General features: G+C 40.5%; 1 protein-coding gene across 4 annotated transcripts; it reads right to left on the bottom strand.

Moving 5' to 3' along the window:
* Positions 1-10,006: 10,006 nt before the first annotated feature.
* LOC133420782 (uncharacterized) lies at positions 10,007-23,855 on the bottom strand. 4 transcript variants are annotated; one of them, XM_061710604.1, is made up of 19 exons: positions 23,726-23,855; positions 21,011-21,066; positions 20,660-20,695; positions 20,197-20,463; positions 19,613-19,882; positions 19,236-19,511; positions 16,213-16,485; positions 15,803-16,072; positions 15,373-15,672; positions 14,162-14,419; positions 13,546-13,791; positions 13,356-13,466; positions 13,193-13,208; positions 13,026-13,102; positions 12,801-12,872; positions 12,164-12,223; positions 11,982-12,044; positions 10,409-10,456; positions 10,007-10,321 (listed from the first exon to the last, which is right to left on the bottom strand). In XM_061710604.1, the coding sequence occupies exons 2-19, from the start codon at positions 21,048-21,050 to the stop codon at positions 10,296-10,298; spliced, it is 2,709 nt and encodes a 902-aa protein (XP_061566588.1). In that variant the 5' UTR covers positions 21,051-21,066; positions 23,726-23,855; the 3' UTR covers positions 10,007-10,295. The 4 variants fall into 4 exon arrangements, 3 of the variants coding, with proteins under 3 accessions (XP_061566588.1, XP_061566590.1, XP_061566591.1); XM_061710606.1 differs by having other exon boundaries at positions 21,011-21,072; positions 23,726-23,853; XR_009770630.1 differs by lacking the exon at positions 23,726-23,855 and having other exon boundaries at positions 12,801-12,868; positions 21,011-21,278.
* Positions 23,856-23,886: the final 31 nt, after the last annotated feature.

A 23,886-nucleotide genomic window follows, 5' to 3' on the forward strand; every position in this document is an offset into this window, starting at 1 on the left:
TCTACAAGACAACTACTGCATGTTGATTAAAACCAAGAGTTTCCTTTTTCCAGCTCTCAACACATCTACAAATGAGTCTTACACTGCTCTCTGTTAACATGTTTCCTCTGTTTGTATGATCTAAGCAGAAAACATCACCATGACATACTCACAGAATAACTCAGAGAACAACGTGTGTCCCATCTTCTTCTCCAAACTTCACCACTAATTCTTGGTGGAAAGAGAAAACAGTTAAACAGAAACAACGAAACCAGAAAAACTGTTGAATCCAATGCTGCATCATGTGTCCTGTAAATACTGAACGTAACATTTCTTGTAGTTCTATTTCTGTCTTTGCTGCCTTCCTTTAAAACACAACCAAGACCAGTAAACACACTTTGACCACAGCTCACTTTGACATGTGAACACTTCCTCTGTTGGAAACGTAGAATAGATATTCTTAGACTGTCTGACGTCTGAAGCGTATTTTTTTCTGTCTAATAATATGTTATAATTAAACACGCCTCCCTCCCTGAATACAACCACAGAGGAAAAAAAAGGAAAAACTTCCTACATAACAGAATTTATATTTAAAAAAAAAAAAAAAGAAAATAACAGTGAAAATGAAAATGAAAATAAAATGCAGCATGACCGATTCATGAACACTGGGCTGTCTTTATCAACTATGTCTTTGCAATGTGTGTAAATATCAGGGGTGGGCAATTCCTGGTCCTCGAGGACTGTATCCTGCATATAAGTGGTCTTCATTCCTGGTCATCGAGAGCCGCTGTCCTGCATGTTTTTGATGTTTCCCTGCACCAACACACCTGATTCTAATTAGTGGTCATCACCAATCTTTCCTCCAGGTCTGCACAGTTCTGTTGGTGACACAGTCGTCTGTATCAGGGTTTACTGGAGCAGGGAAACATCAAAAACATGCAGGACAGCGGCTCTCGAGGACCTGGAATGAGGACCACTGTTTTAGATGGTTCCCTGCCTAAGCACACCATATATATGTAATATAACCGATTATATAAATCTGAATATTTAACTCTAACTACACTGGATGTATTTGTAGTTGGATTGAATTTTATATAACTGGACTTGAATTTACTTTGTCTACTTCATCTATGAAGTGTCCTGGGATGACGTTTGTTGTTGATACAAAAGATTTTAATTGAAGTAATACATTTCTTAAAACTATTGAATCTATTCATTGATGTCAACGTTGTGAAATAAACAGGAAACACATTTTAATTTAGAACAACTAAAGCATCAAATAAAACTGTTATATCCTCCCTGTGTCGTACTCGCCGATATCAACACTGCATGGTGAGTGTCGTTAATCCTTGTCCTCCAAAAGAAAATCTGCTCTTTGTCAAGTTCATATCACAAAACCGGGCTTCAATAATGTGAAGTATCTCATCACCTTGATGCAGGAACAATGTACTTCTCTGTAAACTCTTCTCTTTAAGAGTGATCATGACTTCAACCACAGGAAATGAAAGAGGACAAGCTACAGTAAACAGACGTGTATCCTCCTCATTCACTTCACCACTCTATTTCTGACACTGCTCTTCTTGTTTCAGTTACTTTCAAAGTTATATGCTCAAATAGTTTTTATTCATAGAGAATAAAACATAACTGTCACCTCCCTCCCCAGAATTTCGTAAAATCCTGGGTTGGATGTTAAGACTCACACAAGAATGAGGTTGTTATTGAAACCACCAGAAGCAAGAAGACGGCAAATTAAAATTCAGTTTAGTTCAGTGTTCAAGCAGAATAAACGATCACATAGATAGAAACGAGGGTGGTAGTGTCGAGGCACGCTGTCCTGCATGTTTTAGAACAACCCTGGTCCTAGAGATCCACAGTCCTGCATGTTTTATGTTGCCTTGCATCATCACATCTGATTCTAATTAATGGTCCTCTGAACAAGTCTGTTAATGACACAGCCCTTTGTATCAGAGTGTGATGAAGCAGAGAAACATTTAAAACAGGGGTGTCGGACTCCAGTCCTCAAGCGCCCCAGTCCTGAATGATTTAAGATAAGATAAATCTTTATTGTCTCCCTTAAGAGAAATTTGTCTTGGACACGAGAGGCACAGGCGACATTCACACTCCAACAAACATAGAGAACAGAACCCCGAAGTCTTTACCCATACACATACAATCAAACCACACTATAGTTAACCCACATCAGTTCCCACTCCCAGTTCCCAGAAAACCCACTACACAATACCCGAGTAGAAGAAAAATCCATTGCACAGAGCCCGACTGATTTTATTGCACAGATGTCCACATTATTGCACTGACCTACACAAAAGAAACCTACACATTATTGGAAAGCCCGACTGAACCTATTGCACAAATGTCCACATTATCGCACTGACCTACACAGAGAAACTTACACATTATTGCACATTTCTTTCCTCACGTCACTCCCAATCTCTCACACACACACACACACACACACACACACACACACACACACACACACACACACACACACACACACACACACACACACACACACACACACACACACACACACACACACACACACACACACACACACAGGCACACACACAGACACACACAGTTCATCTCCTACTGTTCAGTAATTTGATTGATAGTGGGACAAATGAAAATGTATACCTGTTCAATTTACACATGGGTTGCCTGAATCTTCTGCCTGAAGGCATTAACACATACTCCTTATACAGGATGTGGTTTGGGTCAGCAGTGACTTTTTGGCCTTGCTTCATCACTGTCTGCTCAAAAATCTCCTGGAGAGAGGATGGGGGCAGCGGACTTAGATCAGGGGTGGGCATTCATTTCATTCATTTCCTGGTCCTCGAGGGCCGGCGTCCTGCATGTTTAGGACCAGGGTTGCCTACCCCTGTTTTAGATGTCACCCAGCTTCAGCACACAGTGATAAAAGTAGCTGTGTCATCATCAGAGTTGTCCAAACCTTGATGAGAAGCTGGTGATGACTGTTCATTTCAATCAGGTGTATCCGTGCAAGGAGACATTTCAAACATGCAGGACAGTGTTCCCAGAGGAGCAGGGTACTGTATTCTGCATTACCAGGATAGGAAGAGTACACATGTAAAAGAGAACTGTCTAAACTTGTTTAGTTCTGTTAAATTTGTCTTTAAGGAAGGAAGAAAAGAAAGTCATGTTTGATTGTAGAGGCCTGCATGCTACATATTGTATACAGGAGACATATAGAAATAAGAAGTGGTATAAATATTTGTCTGGGTGAATGAGAAACGTGTGGTAAAATGTTTTGTACAGCCAGAATTTAACACAACATATATCTGTGGCCACAAGTGCAGAGTCGTCTTTCGCTACGTTCAAGAAGCGGTTGAAAACGTTTCTCTTTCAAGAACACCTTCTGTTGTGCACTGGGCTCTCTTCTTAACTTCCTGAACTGCACTTAAATGTCATCTAGCTGCACTTATTTGAAAACTGACCTAACTGCAACCTACTTTGTGGTCTGCTATGTTGCCGTGTCTTGATTGTATTCCTCTGTAAGTCGCCTTGGATCTTTGCATCTGCTAAATATGATGTAATCATGCAGGCCAAGTGAAACATTGGGTCCTTCATAGTTTTTGACTTATTCTTTGTTAGTTTAACTGTCTTCTTTTTTGAAAAAGAATTTCACATGAGTGTAAGATTTGATGGTGAGAATGGGACACACTCTGTTAACTTATTTCGATATGTCACGAGTACTTTTTCTGTTGAAATAATACAAACTGATTAAAATGTCTATTGCATTCCTAAAACTGCTAATAGTGGTGTAGTGGTTTTTATCAAGATAGTTTTCTTGTAGGTTTATTAGCACTTTTTGAGAGAGCCTGCAATCTTCATTCAACTGTAGAATTACCTCAAAAGTTGTTATATAATTTCCTGCCTTTCATTATCTTTCATAACAGCTCATTTGTGTGTTGCAGATGAATACAAAATCATTTGTTTTCATGTGCATTTTCATGTTTCATTGTGCTGCACTTCTCTACAAATAAGTAAAGTGATAAAAAACAAACAGGAGATGTGCGTCAAGCAGTCAGAATTTGATCATACTGGTTCACACTCTGTCCATAGCATGTGGACACAAGCAGGGCTCTGAGGAGCCAAATTGCACGTGTCTCTATGTTTCCAGTTAAGAGTTGCTCCCTGAATCCTCCTGTGTGTGACAGTTGACTGATTTGTGTAATGTAGGGATACAAACATGTGGGTATTTGTATGTGTTTGTGTGCAATTTTGTTTATTAAGTTATTGTTTGAGCTGCTGCAAAATAACTTTATTCAGTGACTACTGAGTCATGCAAACACAGCTCCTTGACATGGAAAAAACTGAATGATTTATAGACACTTACGGAGGAGGTAAGAGACAGGTGTGTAGACGAGACTGATGACACAAAGGAAGTGACACGTCAAGGAACACACTTTCAAAATAAAGGAGCAGATATTCAAACTTCAAATACAATGAAGATGAAAAGAGAACAAAGGAACAACAAAACCCAAATTCATATCAATCTATCAAATCACATAACATCATTAACTCAAACATAAAGTCATCCAGAACAGTGGGAGTGTGCAGTATGGTGTGACAGTTTTTAACACAACAAAAGTTGTGTGTTAAATATTTCATTAGACAAACTGATTCATTGTCAGTCCATTAAAAAATGTCAAAAATGTCAAGATTCTTGACAACGCAGGGTGATTAGCGGTGCACACAAGTGGTACTCAAGGGTCAGTTCACTGCATGTAGACGTTCCCTGCTTCAACACAACCCTGATACAAATGTCATTAACAGAGCTGTGCTGACCTTGATGACCATCAATCAGATAAAGCAGGGAAACATGTAAGATGTCTAGTAGACTGGACCTCGAATACCAGCTTGTGTGCAGCCCCGACAATGATCATCTACTTCAGTGGTCTTCAACCCTGGTCCTCAGGACCCCCTAGCCTGCATGTTTTATATGATGGTAAATATTTAGCCGTCACTATTAAAAGGTTAGCGTGAAGACTTTACAGCAGGGAGAGGCAATCCTGGTCCTCAAGGTCCACATCATGGGTATCCAAAGTTGTTCTTCAAGGGCCGCTGTCCTACATCCAAAACCTGCAGGACAACTCTCAAGGTAAACAGAAAAAAACGGTAGCAGACACAGTGACTGAAAGTGACTAACTGCAGTTATTGTCGTATTTATGGGAACAGCGCCATCTCCTGGTCTAAGATGCTCCCCTGTGGAAAAATAAAAAAAAACAAAACAAACTTTGACTACAGAGGACATATTTGTGTGAAAACCTTAAGAGCAGGGGTGTGGTGACCCGGGAGGGAGACAGGAGAAGAGTTTGCCACCAGGGAGAGCGACACGCTCTCAGAAGCAGCAAGGCACAAAGACACACCTGGGAGACTATCAATTGGGAAGAGACGGCAAGAGAAGTGGGATTCATAGTGTGGCGGAGGAACCCGAGCAAGCTGGGAACAAGGACTTAAAGGTATTGTGACATAATTTTTAACATGCTTTTAACACTATTAAAAGTCTTGGCCAATATCCCTCAAATGTGTCTAAAAGGGTGTAACAAGAAAAACTTCACTCCAGTACTCCATGCCTGGCTTTTTTTATGACGGTGTTTTTTGCCTGTGAAAAACGCGTCCTTTTCCCCCTTTCCTGTCAATCATTGCCCCGCTCCTCCTCTTTTTTTGGGTGTAATTGATGTCAAGACACCCAACTAAACACAAAAAATCAAGAAAAATTTGTTTTTCATGTCACAATCCCTTTAATGCTGTCCTGCAGAGGATCTGGATTGTTTCAATAAACGGCCATTGTCTGAGCCAAAAACCGGGTTTTTTGCTCCTGTGCAGTCAGGGGTATCTACCCCATGCCCCATGCCATGTACGCAGGTCGCCGCGTACCCTACGCCATAGGCATAATATACATAGGCTATGCCGTTGATTTAACGCAGAACCATAAATCAGGCTTTACAGCGGCAAATTGTCCGACAAGAAACTCAGTGGCGCTCAGAAACGTAAAGTGCAGCGGGAGAAAGAAAAAAGGGACAAGCAATTATTAATGAAGATTCCAAAGCTAACAGGGTATTTTAAGTCTGGTGGTTGTCAAAGACAACAAGAAAAAAACAAGCAGATGAGACAACTAAACCGGGCCGACAGGTTCAGAGGACGGAGACTACAGTCAGTGTTTCCTAATGTTGATATAGCACTGACTCTTTTTGACTTTACCTGTTAGCAATGCCAGTGGGGAGGGTTCATTTTCAAAACTTGGACTTGTGAAGAATAAACTGAGATCCACAATGGGCCAAAACAGACTCAATCACCTGTCTTTGATGAGCATTGAGAGTGATATTCTTAGAAAACTGGATTTTACCAGTGCTTGCAGATGTACTTTAAATGGCTTTCTATAGTATTTTTGTTACAACTAAAGGCTGTTATAGTAAATGAGTGCTACTGCCATGTGCACTGTTACACATGGCACAAAATAATTTTTTTCTGGGAGAACATGATCCATAAGGGGGGCCCCAGAGAAAAAATAGCCTAGGGGCCCATGACTACCTTAATCCTCCTCTGGCAGAAGCCGTTTGGGTATTTGTTTGGTAGCCAGAAGCAGATCTTTGAACTTGATGGGCGCAGCAATTGGAAGCCAGTGCAGAGAGATTATCATAGAAATCTGTATCATAGAAATACCACATTTGTTTTATTGTTTATTTTATTTTATCACCAAAGAGCGAAACTACCGGAGTCAAATTCCTTGTTGGACAATGTTTGAACCTGGCCAATAAAGATGATTCTGATTCTGATTCTGATTCTGATTAGCAGCGAAGTGACATGATCTCTCTTTGGTTGGTTGAAGACCAGACGTGCTGCTGTGATTCTGAATCATCTGCAGAGGTTTAACTGAGCACACAGGAAAGTCAACCAATAAGGAATTACAGTAGTCAATGTGTGACATGACCAGAGCCTGAACCAAGAGCTGTGTTGTATGTTCTGTCAGGTAGGGTCAGATTTTCCTGATGTTTTAAACAGAGAATTTGCAAGACAACCGAAGCAACATGGTCATTAACAGTCAGCTGGCTGTCTCATATGACACCAAGATTCCTTGCAGAAGATGTGGGGAACAAGTTACATTACATTAGTAAGGCTCATAAATGCATATCAGGCCCACAATTCTTCACAATTCGTTACAAGTTTAGAGGTAACTAGGGAAGTAACGCACTCAGATGACCCAGCTTTCCACCAGTACTTAATGTACGGACAATTCTGTGAGGCTTCTTGGAGGCGTGAAAAGAGTCTCAAAACCATTTGTGCTTATGTTGTGGAAAAACCCATCAAATGCTCTTTAATGTGTTCTTTCCAACTAGGTGAATAACTAGACTGAAACTGAGTAGCTAAGTTGCCAAGAATAAGACTTGAGATATGATCCAGACATCAGACCCCAGAAGTGACAGAGGTCTGTAAAAGACTTAGTAGCAACTAACTACTATGGGTAAAACCCGTTATTAAGGGAAAAAAAAACAGAATCCACTAAATTACAAAAATAAAGGAATAACTATTTTGTTGCTCTTAGCAGCTTGGGTTTAATCAAGTAACCAAGGCTGCATTTTCTATCATAGCTTATCTATAGCTTTGTGCGTGTGGATCAGGCAATTCGTGCATACGTATTTAACAATTTGTGTGTAGGATTATTGTTTTGTCCGTAACTTCGAGCAAGTTACGCACGCAAAAATCTAATAATACGCACAAATCAAGTACTACGCACAAATCAGATAATACACACACACAAATCAAGAACTACGTACAAATCAAGTACACAAACACAAATGTTATGTGTCAATTTTCTCTCCATAACTATCTGTCTTCTGACTGAGATGTTGATGTATTGTGAACTTCAGATATCAATAACTGACCGGTAAGAGGAAGAAGCCACTGTGACGATTCTACTCATAAATCCAACGTTGATTACGTTTTACTATTACTGCTGTTTTATTTAAATACTGACATTTTCTGTAAATACCGGCATTTTAGGCAGTGGTTCACCCTGGACAGATCACCAGTCCATCACAAGGCCTCATACATACAGACCATCACAAGTTTCCAGCGAAAACCTGACACCAATTAATTTGACGTATTTGCCTGTGAACTGGGGACGGAAACCAAAGTAACCTCACATAAATACTGGCTGAGCATACAAACCCGCTGGAAGTTGAAGCAGGAAGCTTCTTTCTGTGAAGCAACAGAAATAACTGCTGTCCAGTTTTACTTCTTGTTTTTGAAAATTTCCTTTACCCCCCCCCCCCATATATACAATTAAAAATGTGGTCTGCAATACCAGTAGAGAAGGTGCACACATGCCAAAGAGAGCTGTGGTCAAAGAAAGTGTAGTGATGTTAGTCATAGAGACATAGTGTACTGTACATGACATTAATGGTTGTAGAAAGAAAAGTGTTGCACGCTGTAAATGTTATTGTTATAAAAAATAAGTTATGTCTGCGTATGTCTGGATGAATTACAAATAGATTGTGAAGGTTTCTGTAGAACCCAAAAAGGAAACATATTGATGGAGGTAAAACAAATCTTTGGGCTTGTTTTTTAATCAACTTACATTTTTTTAATTTAGTTTTCCACATAGAATTTTTTGTGAAAGTAATTTGATGATGAATATGTGACAAATTTCTGAGAGTTCACCATGTTAAAATATTTTACCAGCTGAAAATCCACACAAGCACAGAGAAACTCCTGCTGGGAGTCAAACCAGGAACCATCTTGCTGTGAGGGAATAGTCCAAATCAATAAACCACCATCCTGTCCAACTCACTTCAATTCAGTTTGACTTGTTCCTTTGAATTGGGTAATTCATTATTAAAGAGAAATTATATATTTTTAGAAATAAGTTAGTCGGTCAACATTGTAGTTATTATAAAGAATCATTGTAGAAGTTTTAGTTGTTGGCAGGAATGTTCTGACTAATAATGTCAGATTTTGGTATTTATGCAGAACCTCTGTTAAGTCTGTGTTATGGATTTGTGGTGTTTTGTGGGTATCAGGTTGGGGTGGATGATGTCATCCATCTGCTGCAGCATGTTCACACTCACTCATGAAGGAGCCAAACACATGTTAATGCATTTCTGTGACAGAAATGAAATGCTGGCATATGCAGGCCATTTCTCTTGCACGTCTAGGTCTACGTCATGTCTATTTCTTCCTAAAGTTGCAGTGAAAAGTGATCCTCCTCCGTCCAGTTCTTCCAAGATATAGAGTTTTAGGTACCTTCTGCAGAACATCATTCCATGTCAAATCCTTCATCATTTTCTTTGAAGGTAAAGTAAAGGTAAAGTTGAGTTCATTCTTAATACCTTTCATGCCGTATATATTATGCAGTTTTGTTAAAAAAATTGTTTTCTGGCCTTAACTCTCCTCTAGCTGCACATCTTTACACATTCTACTATATCTCTTACAATAGTTATGAGCAAAAATCTATTTTAAGGGAAAAATTGAAAACAGCTCAATATGTTATACTGATGTTAGAATGACCAAGATGTTTTGTATTTAATCAACAACAAGTGTTATATTGTAGTAATTCTTCCGTTTTACTACCAATAATTGTCAGCATTTATGTCATCTTGGTCCACACTGTCTACTTCTGACCTTCATTCTTATGCAAGCAGTAAAGGTGGACTTAATTTTTCACAAATTGCTTTAGCAAGTTAAATAATAACAATACAGCTTAATATGTAATATATGTTGCAGTTATTACTTTAAGACGTTATTTTATATGTCTTGTAATATAATCCAAAAAGCTGACTTTTTTCCTTCATGATTTATTAGATGTATTTCAGCTGTCTTTAAATCAGGTTTATTGTCCTGCAATGCAAACGTCCTCAAACGCATAAAACTTATATCAAGTCAGTCAAAGACATTTAAAACAATACATTTTGAAGTTTAAAGAAGTTTATTGAGTCAAAAGTTTATTTAATGTATAACATAAATATAGAAAAAGCCACAGAATATAAATATGCTGATTTAGCAGAAAGCACAGGAAATGTGTGTAATTTTACATGTAATGAGATAGTATATTTTGTAAAGCTGAACATTAAAAAATTCAAACTTTTGAGCCATCTTTGTATTAAAGATTAGATGATACAGTGCATTACAATTCATACATTGTTATATTATCATCCACTATCACTTTATTGTTCTGCAAGAAAAATGTAAAAATTGAGGGGTCAGTAATGACAGTTTACTTCCATTTAAAACCAAGTTCAAGTATTTACTTTGACATCAGAATAAATCGTCTAATCAGCTGCAGGAACTGGTTTTCCTGTAGGAAGAGATGATTGAAAATATTTTCCATATTCACAATCAAATTCAACAGATTAAGCAGCAGGTGGATGCAGACTTTACTTACCTTTGTCTTTCTTGTGGTGGAGCACTTGGGCATATAGTTGACTATCATCTGAAACAAAACACACGTTGGGTTGTTTTTTTTTATTTATTTAACATTCCTGTTATTGTCACGCCGAAATCATCACATTAGTTGACTGGAGTTCTCCTCTCTTAGTAAATCTTTTTATACACTGTTGTAAGTACAGTATATTTATTTATATTATAAAGTTCAGCATTTTAAAACTGGGGTTAATGGAGAGTTTGTATTAGTTGTTACTCAAGGAACTATTTGAAGAGCAAAACTGGGTGTTCTCAAGAGAACCAGAATGGGTATGGAGTGGAGCTCCAGCAACTTCCACTCTACAATGGAACCATGTGGCCTCATGAGAGATGAGGGATAGAGCCACCAAGTGGAGTTAAACAATAGTGTAACATAACGGTGGGTGTTGCCAAGAACCTCACGATACTTGGGTCATGATACGGTACGATATTGCGATATTCAGATTTTGCGATATATTGCGATATTATATATAGTTCGCGGAAAGCTGTAAAAGGCATTATGCATCTTAAAATCAGAGTTGCACGTTCATCAGATTATAGTGATAATTCACTGGACGAACTAAGTCAAAACAACGTACCGGTAATTCAAGTTATCCATGCCTATTATACAAACTAAAGTTACAACCTATTTTTCATGTGTTTTTCATATAATTTACATAATATAAAAGTTTACATTAACAATATTATTCAAGCCCATATATACAAGAAATCACCCAGCAAAGTATCGCAATATATTGCCATATCGATATTTTTGCCCACCCCTAACATGTGTGTAACATGTGTAACATTCTACAGAAACAGGAAATGGCCGTCCCATTGGATTTAAAACTAGATTCATTGTAGCATAATTAAACAGAAATAGTTTGGCAGGTCAAGTGGGCATGCAATGAAACTGAGATCCTATTGTCACTTCCCTGACATGCAAATTTTACAACTTTAATATTTTTCTGGAAAAAAAAAATCAATCCCAAATACTGCAACATGTTAAATAACACATTGCATTGACTTTTGGCAATCACCAGCCCACTCTCTTTTGAGCTCAAAGCAAGGCAAGGCAAAGCAGGATTATTGGTATAACACAATTAAACAACAAAGCAATTCAAAGTGCTTTGCAAGGAAATACAACGTAAAGCTAACGAATATCATGCCACTTACAATGCAACAAAATTGACTTCTCTTAGAAGGCAAAATTGGAGTTTCATAGCGATGGAAAATGCCAAATGAAAATGCTGTTTCCCAGGTTTTTCAGAAGGTGTCAGCACTTCCCACAATCAAAGAACTGCATTGCAAATGTACATAACTGATGTTTGTTTACAACAGGATCCAGGATCTGCCACTAAATATCTCATTCCTCTCTACGCTGTAAAATGGCATTATGGTATGTGGAGAAGGAATCAATGCAAGCACATGTTCAAAGATATGTGTTGTCAGTGTTTATTCAAAATGCATGTGCAATACATAATCGTGGTGTGTAAAAACATTTAAGAGTAACAGCGATTCCTGGTGACAGAGCTTCTTAAAGTGTCTGTTCTTACCTGTTGATGATCTAAGTTTCAAATCAGAGTAAACTGATTTATCCTCCGATTCCTTTTTCTTCCCTGTCAGAAGGAACAAATAATTGTATGTTGTTAGGATAAAACAATCCAATGAAACCATCATAACTATTGTATTTTATGACATGAGTATATGGTTCTTGGCTTCTACATAAAATTCTCACCTTTCTTATTTTTGATGTTTTCAAGGTCAATTGAGGAATATGTGACGTCTCTGGATTCATCTGAAATCCAAATAGATTTCATTGTTAGACTTCAGAGACAGTCATTCATTTACATCTGGATCATTTCTACCTCAGCTCAGTCAGAAGGTCCCAACTAAAATTGTAAAACTTGTTCCTTTCCTTTTTTTCAAATGCAAGAGGAATCAATGATGGACAAAATCTGAAATATGTATCATTTAGACCTAGATTGAGAATACTTAATGGTTACAAAGACAAATTTTACATTTACAGCAGAATATCACAAGATGTGTCTGTGGCACAATCAGAAACTACCAATGTGTGGAGCTGACGCTGATTATAGATAATGTTGATGCAGGAAAATATAAACTCAAAGGAAAAACCTGCTGATCAGATGGGGAATGAGAGTTTTGTATCTTCACAGTTTAGACAAGTTCAGGATGAGGGATTTGGACAGTTTGTCTGAGGTCACTGGATTAAGATCTGAACCTTGACTGGTGTCATTTTAAAAGTTAGTTAAAATACTTGATAATAACAACTTTCATGAAGATCTAACCTAATTTTAAGAAACATTTAAAGTCTGACATAAATGAACATGTCCAAAGTCAATCAATTTTACCTGTTGTTGCATAAACTGCATCATCTTCACCAACTTCAGGGCCTTTGACTGACTCATAGTGACAAACACTACCTTCAAAGAAATAATTCAAATCGAGGTTGGATAAACATTTAGAGAAGATCTGCATTAAAAAGACTTCCAAAATCAGCTAACAAAAAACAAACAAACAAAAAAACCCAGCTAAAAACAAGAATATGTTAGAAAACAGCCTGGTTCCAGTCTGACCGTGGAGAGGAGAACCGTATTGATCGTGTTGACCTTCATTCACGTCTGTAGCAGAACTCTGATTTGTGCGCTGAGACCTGGTGGATCCAAAACATTTGATAAAATAAGTTCCTTAAACACACAGGATGTAATTATGTAAGCTGCGAGAGAGGAAGCTTTGTACCGACCTGATGAAGCTCCTATCTGGAAATGTTGAAATTACATGTTTTTAGTGCAAAATGTTCTAATACTCCAAGTGAATATCAGGAAATGGAATAACTGCATAATTTTGATTCATGAGAATGTAAAAATAAATAAATAAAAAGAACATTAGAAGGAAACAGTTCTCACCTTTTGACTTTTTGTAGAGACACAACAGCAGTAGAACAAAACTTAATAAAGTTACACAAACCAGCAACCAAACCAGAAAAAGAAATGAAGAACTCTCTGTTCTGGACACCGCTGTTAAAAAAAGAAGAAAGAAAATTGTTTTATAATCCCTCTGTACCTGCAACCACAGAACAACTGAACATTGACTCACATTTTACTGCCATCCAACTCTGTGGTGAAACGTTTCCTGTGTGTTCACACTTGTAGAAACCTTCGTGTGACTGTGACACTGCAGAGATATTCAGCTCCCCTCTGCCATCATTCTGGATAAGTTTGTCATTGTGATAGAAAAACACACTGGAAAGTAGATTTTGTCCTCTCAGTCTGCAGCTCAGACTAACAGAAGCTCCTTCAGTCACAGGATGGACGGGGTTCACCAGGATGATACCATAAATACCTGGAAAACAGAACATGAACATTCAACTTCGGAAAAGGATATATTTCACGTGTGCTTTAAATATTTCATGTGAAACACTTAAATTCACATCTATTCACATGTTGGGAAAAAACTAAAAGCTATAATATAGACCAGTTGTACTGGTTCTGTCAATAGAAAGATTAACATTTGTAGATATCTCCCTTAACTTAAATGTTGGCATAGTTTGAAAGGAGATGTGGAATTCTGTGCACAGTTTACCAAATCACAAGCGCTAACATGAATTTAAATGACAAGAGATCAATGTGTCATGTTGGCCCTCAAAGTTTGATTCTGATGATGAATTTATCAGTTCCAAACTGCAATGATGAAAAACTGTGATGAGACTCACTCTGTCCAGTGATGTTGACTGCGTTGCTGAATGCTGATCCAGACTCACACCAGAACACCGTATTACTGTGTTGCAGTGTATGAACAACACATCCGGTCATTGTCCACCGGTTTGAACAGGTAGACACGTAGGTGTCAAGAGTTGACTCTCTCACTCTCCACTCAGTCGAGTTTCCTTCACAGGTCAGTGAGACAGAGTCAGAGCTGAAGTGTTGAACTCTGTCAGGACTTACTGTGAGGGACGCTGAAGGATGAGGATCTGAAAAACAAACCATCATGAAGGATCAGACCTCATGGTGATGCACAACGCAAAAACATCAAAATGTAGCAATTGATACATCCATTAACCTCCAGATCACTGGGGCAACAGCCTAAGTACAGTATCCCAGAGCTTTTCTCTCCCGAGTCAACTCTTCCAGCTCCTATGGGGGACTATCAAGGTGTTCCAAGGGTTTGCCCTGGGGCATCCTGCTGGTTGGACATGCCTAAAACACCTCCCAAGAGAGGGGTCCAGGTGCCACCCTCGCCACATGCAGTAATCACCTCAACTGGCTCTTCTCAATGTGGAGGAACAATTTTTCTACTTTCAGTTCCTCTTTGATGACTTCTCACCCTTTCTCTAAGGGAGAGTCCAGCCACCCAACGGAGTAAACTCATTTCAGGCGCTTGTATAGGTGAATTTATTGTTTTGGTAATTTCACATTGAACGCCTTAAGAACTTCCCTATATTTCTCTCTCTTTCTAATTCAATGTTTGTGAGAATGTATTTAGGTTAATGTATTTATATAACTGTAAAGCACTTCTGCTATGTTAGGTCTGTGTTCTGTGTAGAAATGCGGGTTCGTGGGCGCTGTTTGATTGATGGGTCTATTGAGGCAGGTCCTTTAATCTCTCATTAAACTCATTTAACGAAGATAAAGGCTTTTATTCCATAATGATTTATCGATGACCTTATTTGTGGTTTATATGCAGGCTGGTGTAATTGAGTGTGGTATTAATCCAATATTAAAAGTATGTGGTATTAAAAGTAGAAAATACCATGAGAGAAAATACATTTTTGACAAAGTGCAGTCCCTAGAGAAAAGGTTTTTGGGTGAAAACTATCAATACATTTGCAGAACCAATAAAAGACAGTTTGTAGTTTATCAAACAGCAGCAGAACACATCAGTGTTGACAGAGAGAGGAAACAATAAACCAGTGTAGAAACTGACCTGCAGACCAGACCATCTTAGTCTGACTGTAAGGAGTGTAGATCACTGGGTCTCCTCGTCCAGCTCTACATGCATATCCTGCTGTGTGTGTCTGTCCATCAATGATGTAGGAGTCCTGTGCAGTCCCGCTGGTGCTACCAGGTAGCAGCTCATAGATGTAGGACAGATTTGGTATTTGAGGAAGAGCTTTATACCAGTAGAAGCTCCATCCTGCAGACGGATGTTTGACCTCACAGCTCAGATTCACTGAGACTCCAGGACTCAGCCATGATGGAGACACAGAGAGGACAGGTTTGGATGCTGTTGGAGACATTTGCTGTTATTGAAGGTAGTTTATCTGAAACGTCTATCTGTCAAAGATAACATAATTTTATCTCTGTGAAAAGCTGTACTCATTATACCACAACTGGTGAAATAACCTGTGACTCACTTTTTGATATTGTCAAACTGAAGGAATCACTCCAATCTGTTGAAATAGGTTTACTTTTCATTCTGCCTTTACACTTGTAGGTTCCAGTGTTTGATAAAGAAACTGGAATAGTGAATTCATTTAGATTTGGTGGTTTGTTTGAGCTGCTGGTTTTCCATTCATACTCCCACTCAGTGTTTCCTCCGTGGATTTCACATCGGAGTGTGATCTTCTCTCCTCTGTATATCTGAGGCCAGTTGGGGTGCAGAGTCACAGCTGCTCTGTTTGGAGCTGTAAACGTTCAAGAAACCATCAAACAAGAAAATGGAAATCAACATTACTTGAAGTATTCATTTTAAAGAAAAATTAACAAATATGATCATTATTTTTCAGGTTAAACTATTTCAAGTAAACCTCTTTAAACTCAACACCTGTATAAATGTTGACTGCATCACTGAAGGTTGTGTAGTAAACTGGTTCTCCTCTTCCTCCTCTGCACCAGTAGATTCCTCCCTGTGAGACACTGATTTGTCCATCTGACTGGAAAACAGCATCTGGTGAGGTCAGGGGTTCAGAGGATTCCTCGTCTCTGTACCAGTAGTATCTCCAACCAGATGATGACGGGTTCACTGAGCAGCTCAGAGTCACTCTGCCTCCAACTGGGATGAGTCTGACGTCGGCTCTCAGTTGGGCCTTTGGTTCATCTGGCATGGAGATAAGAATATAGGTGATTGAGGTGTCTTATTAGTATCAAAGTTAAAAAGACCCAAATCCTTTACTCAGGCCTTTTGTTCCCCCGTCACAGAGTTAAAAGAAATATCACGGTGATGAAAGGGAGTTGCTGGATCTCAGACGTGAACAAAGCTCTACAAGAGCTGTGAAATCATGGTAAAGCCACCTGCTGTCCTGGGAGCGAATTTACAAATCCTAATATTGCTGCCCAAAACACACCCTTCTTCATATCTTGACCTGCCAAGACACGTCCTCCTCCCTCTTTTTTTGGTCCACCATGAAACATCGCCTCTTCAACTGCTGCTTGACTGAGGAGACACCGACAAAGGTAAGCCAAGAGGGGGGCAGTGGCGCATCTGGTAGTGCAGCCGCCCAACAGCTATAAGGTCCTGGGTTCAATTCTAGCTGGCGACGCTGTGGGTGCAGGCTGCGTGTTAGTTCCCCCGTGACTTCAGCGCCCACACCCTGGGTGGGGTTGGTGAAGGGAGTTTTCATGTTCTGCCCGTGTTCCCTTGGGTAGCTAATGTGAGCTACCCTCACAAAAACCTGCAACAGTCCTGGGCTACACTGCCCCCTCTGGCCAACTGGGGCACCAGATTGTCATGGTCACAGTTTCAGAGGTTTTTTTACTGTGATACTGACTCCTGGCACCTGGTTTCCCTCATCAGTTTCCCCTTCATATACCGGCCCATTTCCTCATACCTGTTGCCAGATTGTCGAGTGTAGATGCCTCGCTTTCCAGCCTTCATGTCCTGTTCTGTTTCTGCCTGCCTGCCTGTGACCCTGCCTGATTCCGGTTTATGGATTTTTGCCTGCCCCTTTTGGTTTTGTTTGCCTGATCTGCCTGACTACCCGGTTTGACCTCTGCCTGCCTTTAACAAAGATTAAAGCCTCTTGGACTCTGAATCTGCCTGGTGTTGTGCATTTGGGTTCTCTGTCCTGTCTGAGCCGTGACAGTACAATCTGGCCAAAAGAATGAACCCAGCCAACATGGACCTACCACGTAAGGACGTGGATTTATGGGATTTTTTTTATGGGGACCAAGTGGCGTTCTACCACCGTACGGTGAAGGGGACAGGGACATGCCCCCAGTTCCAGCCTGTTGCTGTTCCCGAGGTGGCCCCGGACACACCCCAGTCTCTTCCCCCTTTCTGGGGAACACGCCTGGCTCTGAGTCGGCCCAGGAGCCTGCAGGCTCAGGGGAGACAACTACGGCGTCGGCCCCAGCCCCGGCTTGTTCCTGCTCCCCGAGAATCGGCCGAGAACATGCACTGGGCCGAGGAGGAGGAGGAGGAGGAGGAGGAGTAGTAGTATTGGGACCCCTTTTGGGGAACACGCCTGGCTCTGGGTGGGCCCAGGAGCCTGCAGGCTCAGGGGAGGCAACGACAACGGCGTCAGCGCCAGCCCCAGCTTGTTCCGGCTCCAGCTCCTGCACCTGTCCCTGTTCCAGTGGTGGTCCCGGGCGCACCTCCCCATGTTCCAGTGGTGGTCCCGGACGCACCTCCCCATCTTCCAGTGGTGGTCCCGGATGCACCTCCCCATCTTCCAGTGGTGGTCCCGGACGCACCTCCCCATGTTCCAGTGGTGGTCCCGGACGCATCTCCCCATGTTCCAGTGGTGGTCCCGGACGCACTTCCCCATGTTCCGGTAGTGGTCCCGGACGCACCTCTCCATGTTCAGGTGGTGGTCCCGGACGCATCGGCCCCTGCTCCGCAGCCAGCACCCAGGCCCCCCCCGCCCGCCCTGGGTGTGGACTGTTGGGACATCTGGGATCTGTCCCTTGAGGGGGGGCCAACGCCACGGACCCGGGTACACCCGCAGCCAGCGCCCTGGACCCGGGTACTCCCGCAGCCAGCGCCCCGGACCCGGGTACCCCCGCAGCCAGCGCCACGGACCCGGGTCCCCACTCAGGCAGCTCCGAGGATCCTCTGCCCCCCGACACCGGCTCCCCGCATTCTGTCCGGACCGACCCTCTGACCAGCCTGCCGCAGTCCCGGACCGACCCTCTGACCAGCCTGCCGCAGTCCCGGACCGACCCTCTGACCAGCCTGCCAAGCCCCCAGACCGACCCTCTGACCCGCCTGCCAAGCCCCCAGACCGACCCCCGGACCAGCCTGCCAAGCCCCCAGACCGACCCCCGGACCAGCCTGCCAAGCCCCCAGACCGACCCCCGGAACTGCCTCGCTGGTCTGCCCGGCACCGAGGACGGCCCCCGGAGCTTTGGCCATGTGTTGTTCGGTTTTTCCCCACTTATTCCACCGAACACCGAAAGTGTTTTTTTTGCTATTTTCGGCCGAACAATTTCGGTTACCGAATATTCGTTGCATCACTAACGCTACGCTTTGTTGTGTGTAGTGAGTGTATACGTGTGTGTAGGTAAGCCTACAGGTGCTGCGCGCTCCATATAGTCAGAGAACGCGTCAATCAGTTTAAGTTTGCTTTTTCTGATTGTAAATAAAACTATCAGCCCTAATTCAAATTTCCCTCCATTGAAGGGAAACGACGTGAGTGAATCTTTCTTTAACTGTAATGTCATTTGTTGGAGTTTGGAGTTTTTTGGAGTATTTGTCTGAAAGTTGCCACAGACACGAGAATTCAAAAAAGGACAATAAAACTCCTTGCTGATCCTTGCTCCTTGCTGGGATTTAACCCCAACCAAACAGGGACATTACATCTTTACACAATTTATACGTTGCACCAAACATTCACAAACATGACTTACCTGATAGCAACAATCTGAAGGCTTCACTCGTCTCTGTTGAAGAATACCAGTCATCTCTGCGTCTGGTCTTACATGTGTAGTCTCCACTGCTGGACTCAGAAGCAGTGAAAGTCCACGTTTTCTCATATTTCCATTGTGTATCTGAACCAGATCTTCTCCATCCATACTCCCACTCAGTGGTTTCACCTCCCTGAACCTCACATGTCAGAGTGATCGTCTCACCTCTGAATATCTGAGGCCAGTTGGGTTGTCGCATCACAACAACCTTGTTTGTAACTGTTTCCACCAGATATAAAAATACATGAAATCAAGATATAAATGTTATATTTTCACTATTTGTGAAAGTATTCATATTTAAACAAACTTAAAGAACTTACAGGTTATCACACAGATGACTTCATCACTTGTTTCAGTGTAGAAGTTTAGTTCTCCTTTTGATCCTCTGCACCTGTAGATGCCTCCCTGTGAGACTCTGATAACTCCATTTACATCATTTGTTCTGACGTGAACTTCATTTGTGTTCGAGGTTCGTCTGATCCAGTCGTATTTCCATCCAGCAGAGTTCTCCACAGAGCAGCTCAGAGTCACACTTCCTCCTACTGGTGTGGTTTTTGAGTGTTGAACCAGTCTAGCTTTGGGTTGATTTGCTATTATTAAAAACATAAACATACAAATTATAAATATTAAAAGTAAAATATGAGGTAAGAGTTATTTTAATCTTTCTTTTGTGTTTATTACAATAACAATATGACAACAATATATCACTTTAAAATGTGCACACAAAAAAGTAATAACTTTCTTATTCATATTCTTGTTCATAAGGTATTAAATCTTCAACAGATAGGAATATGTTGATACCAAAACAGTAGTCTGGCTAATAATTGGAAGTTATCTAAAAGAAAAAAGATTACTATTAAAGTATCAAATAAACTTAATCATGCTGGTAAAATTGAGGACTTACCTGAAACAGTTAAAGAGAGAATGTTACTGTCCTTTGTTACATATGAGGATCTATGTCGACCACGACACTGATATTCACCAGTGTAAGAGGTATACAGAGGATATAATGTGTAGCGCTGGTGTGTATGGTAAGAAACAAAATCCCAACCATCCATGAGGATTTTGTATTCCCAGTCATCGTTTCTTCCTTCCTTCATGTCACATATGAAGGTAAAAGACTCTCCAACAAAAAAAATCGACAAACTGGGTTCAATAGTCAGAACAGCATCTAGAACAACACAAACATATAATCTGTAACATACAACACTTTTATAAACTTTGATCATCTCTCTGTGTTCAGGTACGTGCAATGCAACCATCTGGTAGATATAAAACCAAACAAAGTGACAAAGGATGTGTCTGACAGTGATGCAGCAGGTTGAGATTAATCCAACAATAAGGAAAAAAGTTTAAAAGAGCATCACCTTGAGCTCGTCCGGTGTAGAGGAGAGAACACAGCACTGCAGTGAAGGTGGGAATTACAGAGATGAATACACTTATATATCTCTCAAAATCAATATAAGATTGCAGCTGCTACTGTTTGATGTACAACATAAGAAAGTAAGATGTACAACTGCTGGTGAAAAGCTAATCTGAATGAAGTTTCTATCAAATCCTGTCTACAAGACAACTACTGCAGGTTGATAAAAACCAAGTTTCCTTTTTCCAGCTCTCAACACGTCTACAAATGAGTTTTACACTGCTCTCTGTTTACATGTTTCCTCTGTTTGTATGATTTAAGCAGAAAACACAAAACACCATCATGACATACTCACAGAATAACTCAGAGAACAAAGTGTGTCCCATCTTCTTCATCAAATCTCAGTCACCACTAATTCTTGGTGGAAAGAGAAAACAGTTAAACAGAAACAAAGAAGGAAAAACTGTTAGAATCCAATGCTGCATCATGTGTCCTGTAAATACTGAATGTGATATTTCTTCTAACTTCTATTTCTGCCTTCGCTTCCCTCCTTTACACAACTAACACAACTAAACACACTTTGACAATAGCTCACTTTGACTTGTTCCTGGATTTGCACGCATTGTGGTTGTGAAATGCATCTTCATTTCACAACCACAATGTGTGTAAATTTAGGTGAGGTGAACTGTAGAATACATTTTATTATAATTTGATATAGGTCTTTTGTTCATTGTTTTGGTTTAAATGTTGAAGCCTTGAGGAAGCCTTAAAAAAATCTATAAAGTTATTAAATAAATGTTCTTCTTCCCACTCCCTTTCAAGTGTTAACGAATTAATTTGTATTTTGAACCTGCACATCTACTGTTAAAGGTATTTGTTTAATTTTCTGTTGCACGCAGGTCACTTATGTTATGTTGTATTGCTCGAAATAAATATGAACTGAACTGAACATGTGAAAACTACCTCTGTTGGAAACGTAGACTAGATATTGTTAGACTGCCTGCCGCGTTTATTTTTTCTGTCTAATATGTATATATTTTTTGTCTTATAACATACAATATTTAATCATTCTTCATAAATACGTTGTTTATGGTTTATGTCTCTGTTATTCTTGTCTCACAAAGGGCAGTAGACATCTTCACAATGTATAAAAACACAGTATGAAGAAGCAAAAAAAAACAACAAAAATCCCACCTCAGCACAAAAAAAAGCAACATACTCAAACAACATCACAACGTAGACTAGCATGTGTGGAGGGGTTGGGGTAGGGGGGTGTAGTACGTGTGGCGGTGGGGTGTGGGGGGGCTCCATAGGCTTTCTAAGTGAGCGCTGCAGCTGTGACGCGGCACATCAACCTAGATTGCATGCTGGGGATATGGCATGCAAAGGCGGTTGAAGGATGATTAAGGGGGGGGGTGTTTATAATTGTGTACATGTGCATGTTGTTTGAGTTTGGGTCAGTCTGTGTGCTCTCTTCAGTTCAGTTTCAGCCATAGACCTTCATAGCGATGGAACGCTATATCGGCCATTCTCGGTTGGTTATTACAGTAATCAGTTCCACAGGTGTCATGAGAGGAGAGGGGAGGGGTGGTGGGAGCAGAGCGTCTTGTTAACTGCCAAGCCCAGATTGAAATTACAACAATTGTATTTGGCAGCGTTGAAAGGGTCAGAATAGCTGCAGACATTTTCCAGATATGTTGCCAACTCCAAAAAGCAGAAATCCTGTTATGTGGGCATCTTCAACATACTAGACCGACAGTATGGACGGACACACAATCCTTCACTTCATCCAGGATTCCATTGTGTATTCATCAGCAAACGTCTCGTGGGGGCAAGAGGGGTCCCCTCTGCCCCGTCTTCTCGTTGAGAAGATTTGGTCAATTGCGTTGAGAGAGACCAGCTAACCAAGTCCATGATTGGGAGGATATGCAGAGAGAGGCTCCAGAGTAGACTGACAACACAGCACAAGACAGAGAACAGCAGCAGGGTAGATATGGAGGGAGTGGGGAAGATAAGAGCAGGAAGAGAAAATAGATGAATTTTGAACAGAAGTCTCAGATTGTTTTATTCTCTCAAGTTTCAGTGAGGGAAATTTAAACTGTTTTGGTTGAATTCTGACAAATTAAATTTCTTGCGCAAAGACGACAACACTTTTGAGACGCAGCAGTTAGTTTAGGATTTACTTCAAATAATGAAAAAATGTCAAACTTTAAATTCATGTGATCATCAGTGGACTGAAAAATAAAAACAAATATTTGTGTTTGCAGATTCTTTATGTTTGATATTAACAGTGAGTATTTGTTGATGAACAAAGCAGCAGAGAAACAGACTTCCTGGTACAAATGTGACCATCATACTGACACATGCTGTCTTACAGTTCAATACTTCTTGCAGATGGATCCTCCCTGATCTGGTTCTGGAGGTCTCTTCCTCTTTAAAAGGACTTCCTCCTCTGTTGATCGTACAAGATCAGGACCTGAGACTGAACTGAATAAATGTGAGGACATTTCTTTCCCAGACAACCTTTTACAGATTGGCAGTATATTCATCACAACTGAATAAGATTTTATTATATAAGTACAGTCATACTGAACCGGACTGTATAAAATTCGATTAGATTTTTACTAAAACAGAATCTAATTTGAATGAATTTTATTTTTCCACTTTCTTTAGAAAGTGCCTTGATTTTAAGTTTGGACATATAATTTGAATAAAAGTAACACTTTTATTAAGCTTTCCTGAATATAATCATTCAAGTTAAATGTGTGGAATTAATAGAAATCACATTTCTATCTAGAACAGGGGGAAGTAGTCCCGATCCTGGAGTGTTTCAGGTGTCTCTGCATTAACAAACCTGATATAAATTAATAGTTGTTATCAGCTCGTCATCGAGGTCTGAACAAGCCTGTTCATGATGCAGTGATTTGTATCAGGGTGCAGGGTGGGTTGAAACACAGAAACATCTAAAACCTGCTGGACACTCGAGGACCAGGATTGCCCTCCGCTGATCTAGAATGACTAAACTACCAATGAAGACTGTTCATCGTCTTCGTCACTGTGTAGTACTCACCGATATCAACGCTGCACGGTGAGTGTCGTTAATCCATGGCCTCCACCAACAGAAAATCTGCTCTTCATCAAGTTAATGTCACAAAACTGAGCTTCAATAATGGAAAGTATATAATACCTTGATGCAGGAACGATGTACTTCTCTGATAATTCTGGTAAAAC

The sequence above is a fragment of the Cololabis saira genome, chromosome 20 (genome assembly GCF_033807715.1).
Source record: "Cololabis saira isolate AMF1-May2022 chromosome 20, fColSai1.1, whole genome shotgun sequence".
Classification (NCBI taxonomy): domain Eukaryota; kingdom Metazoa; phylum Chordata; class Actinopteri; order Beloniformes; family Belonidae; genus Cololabis; species Cololabis saira.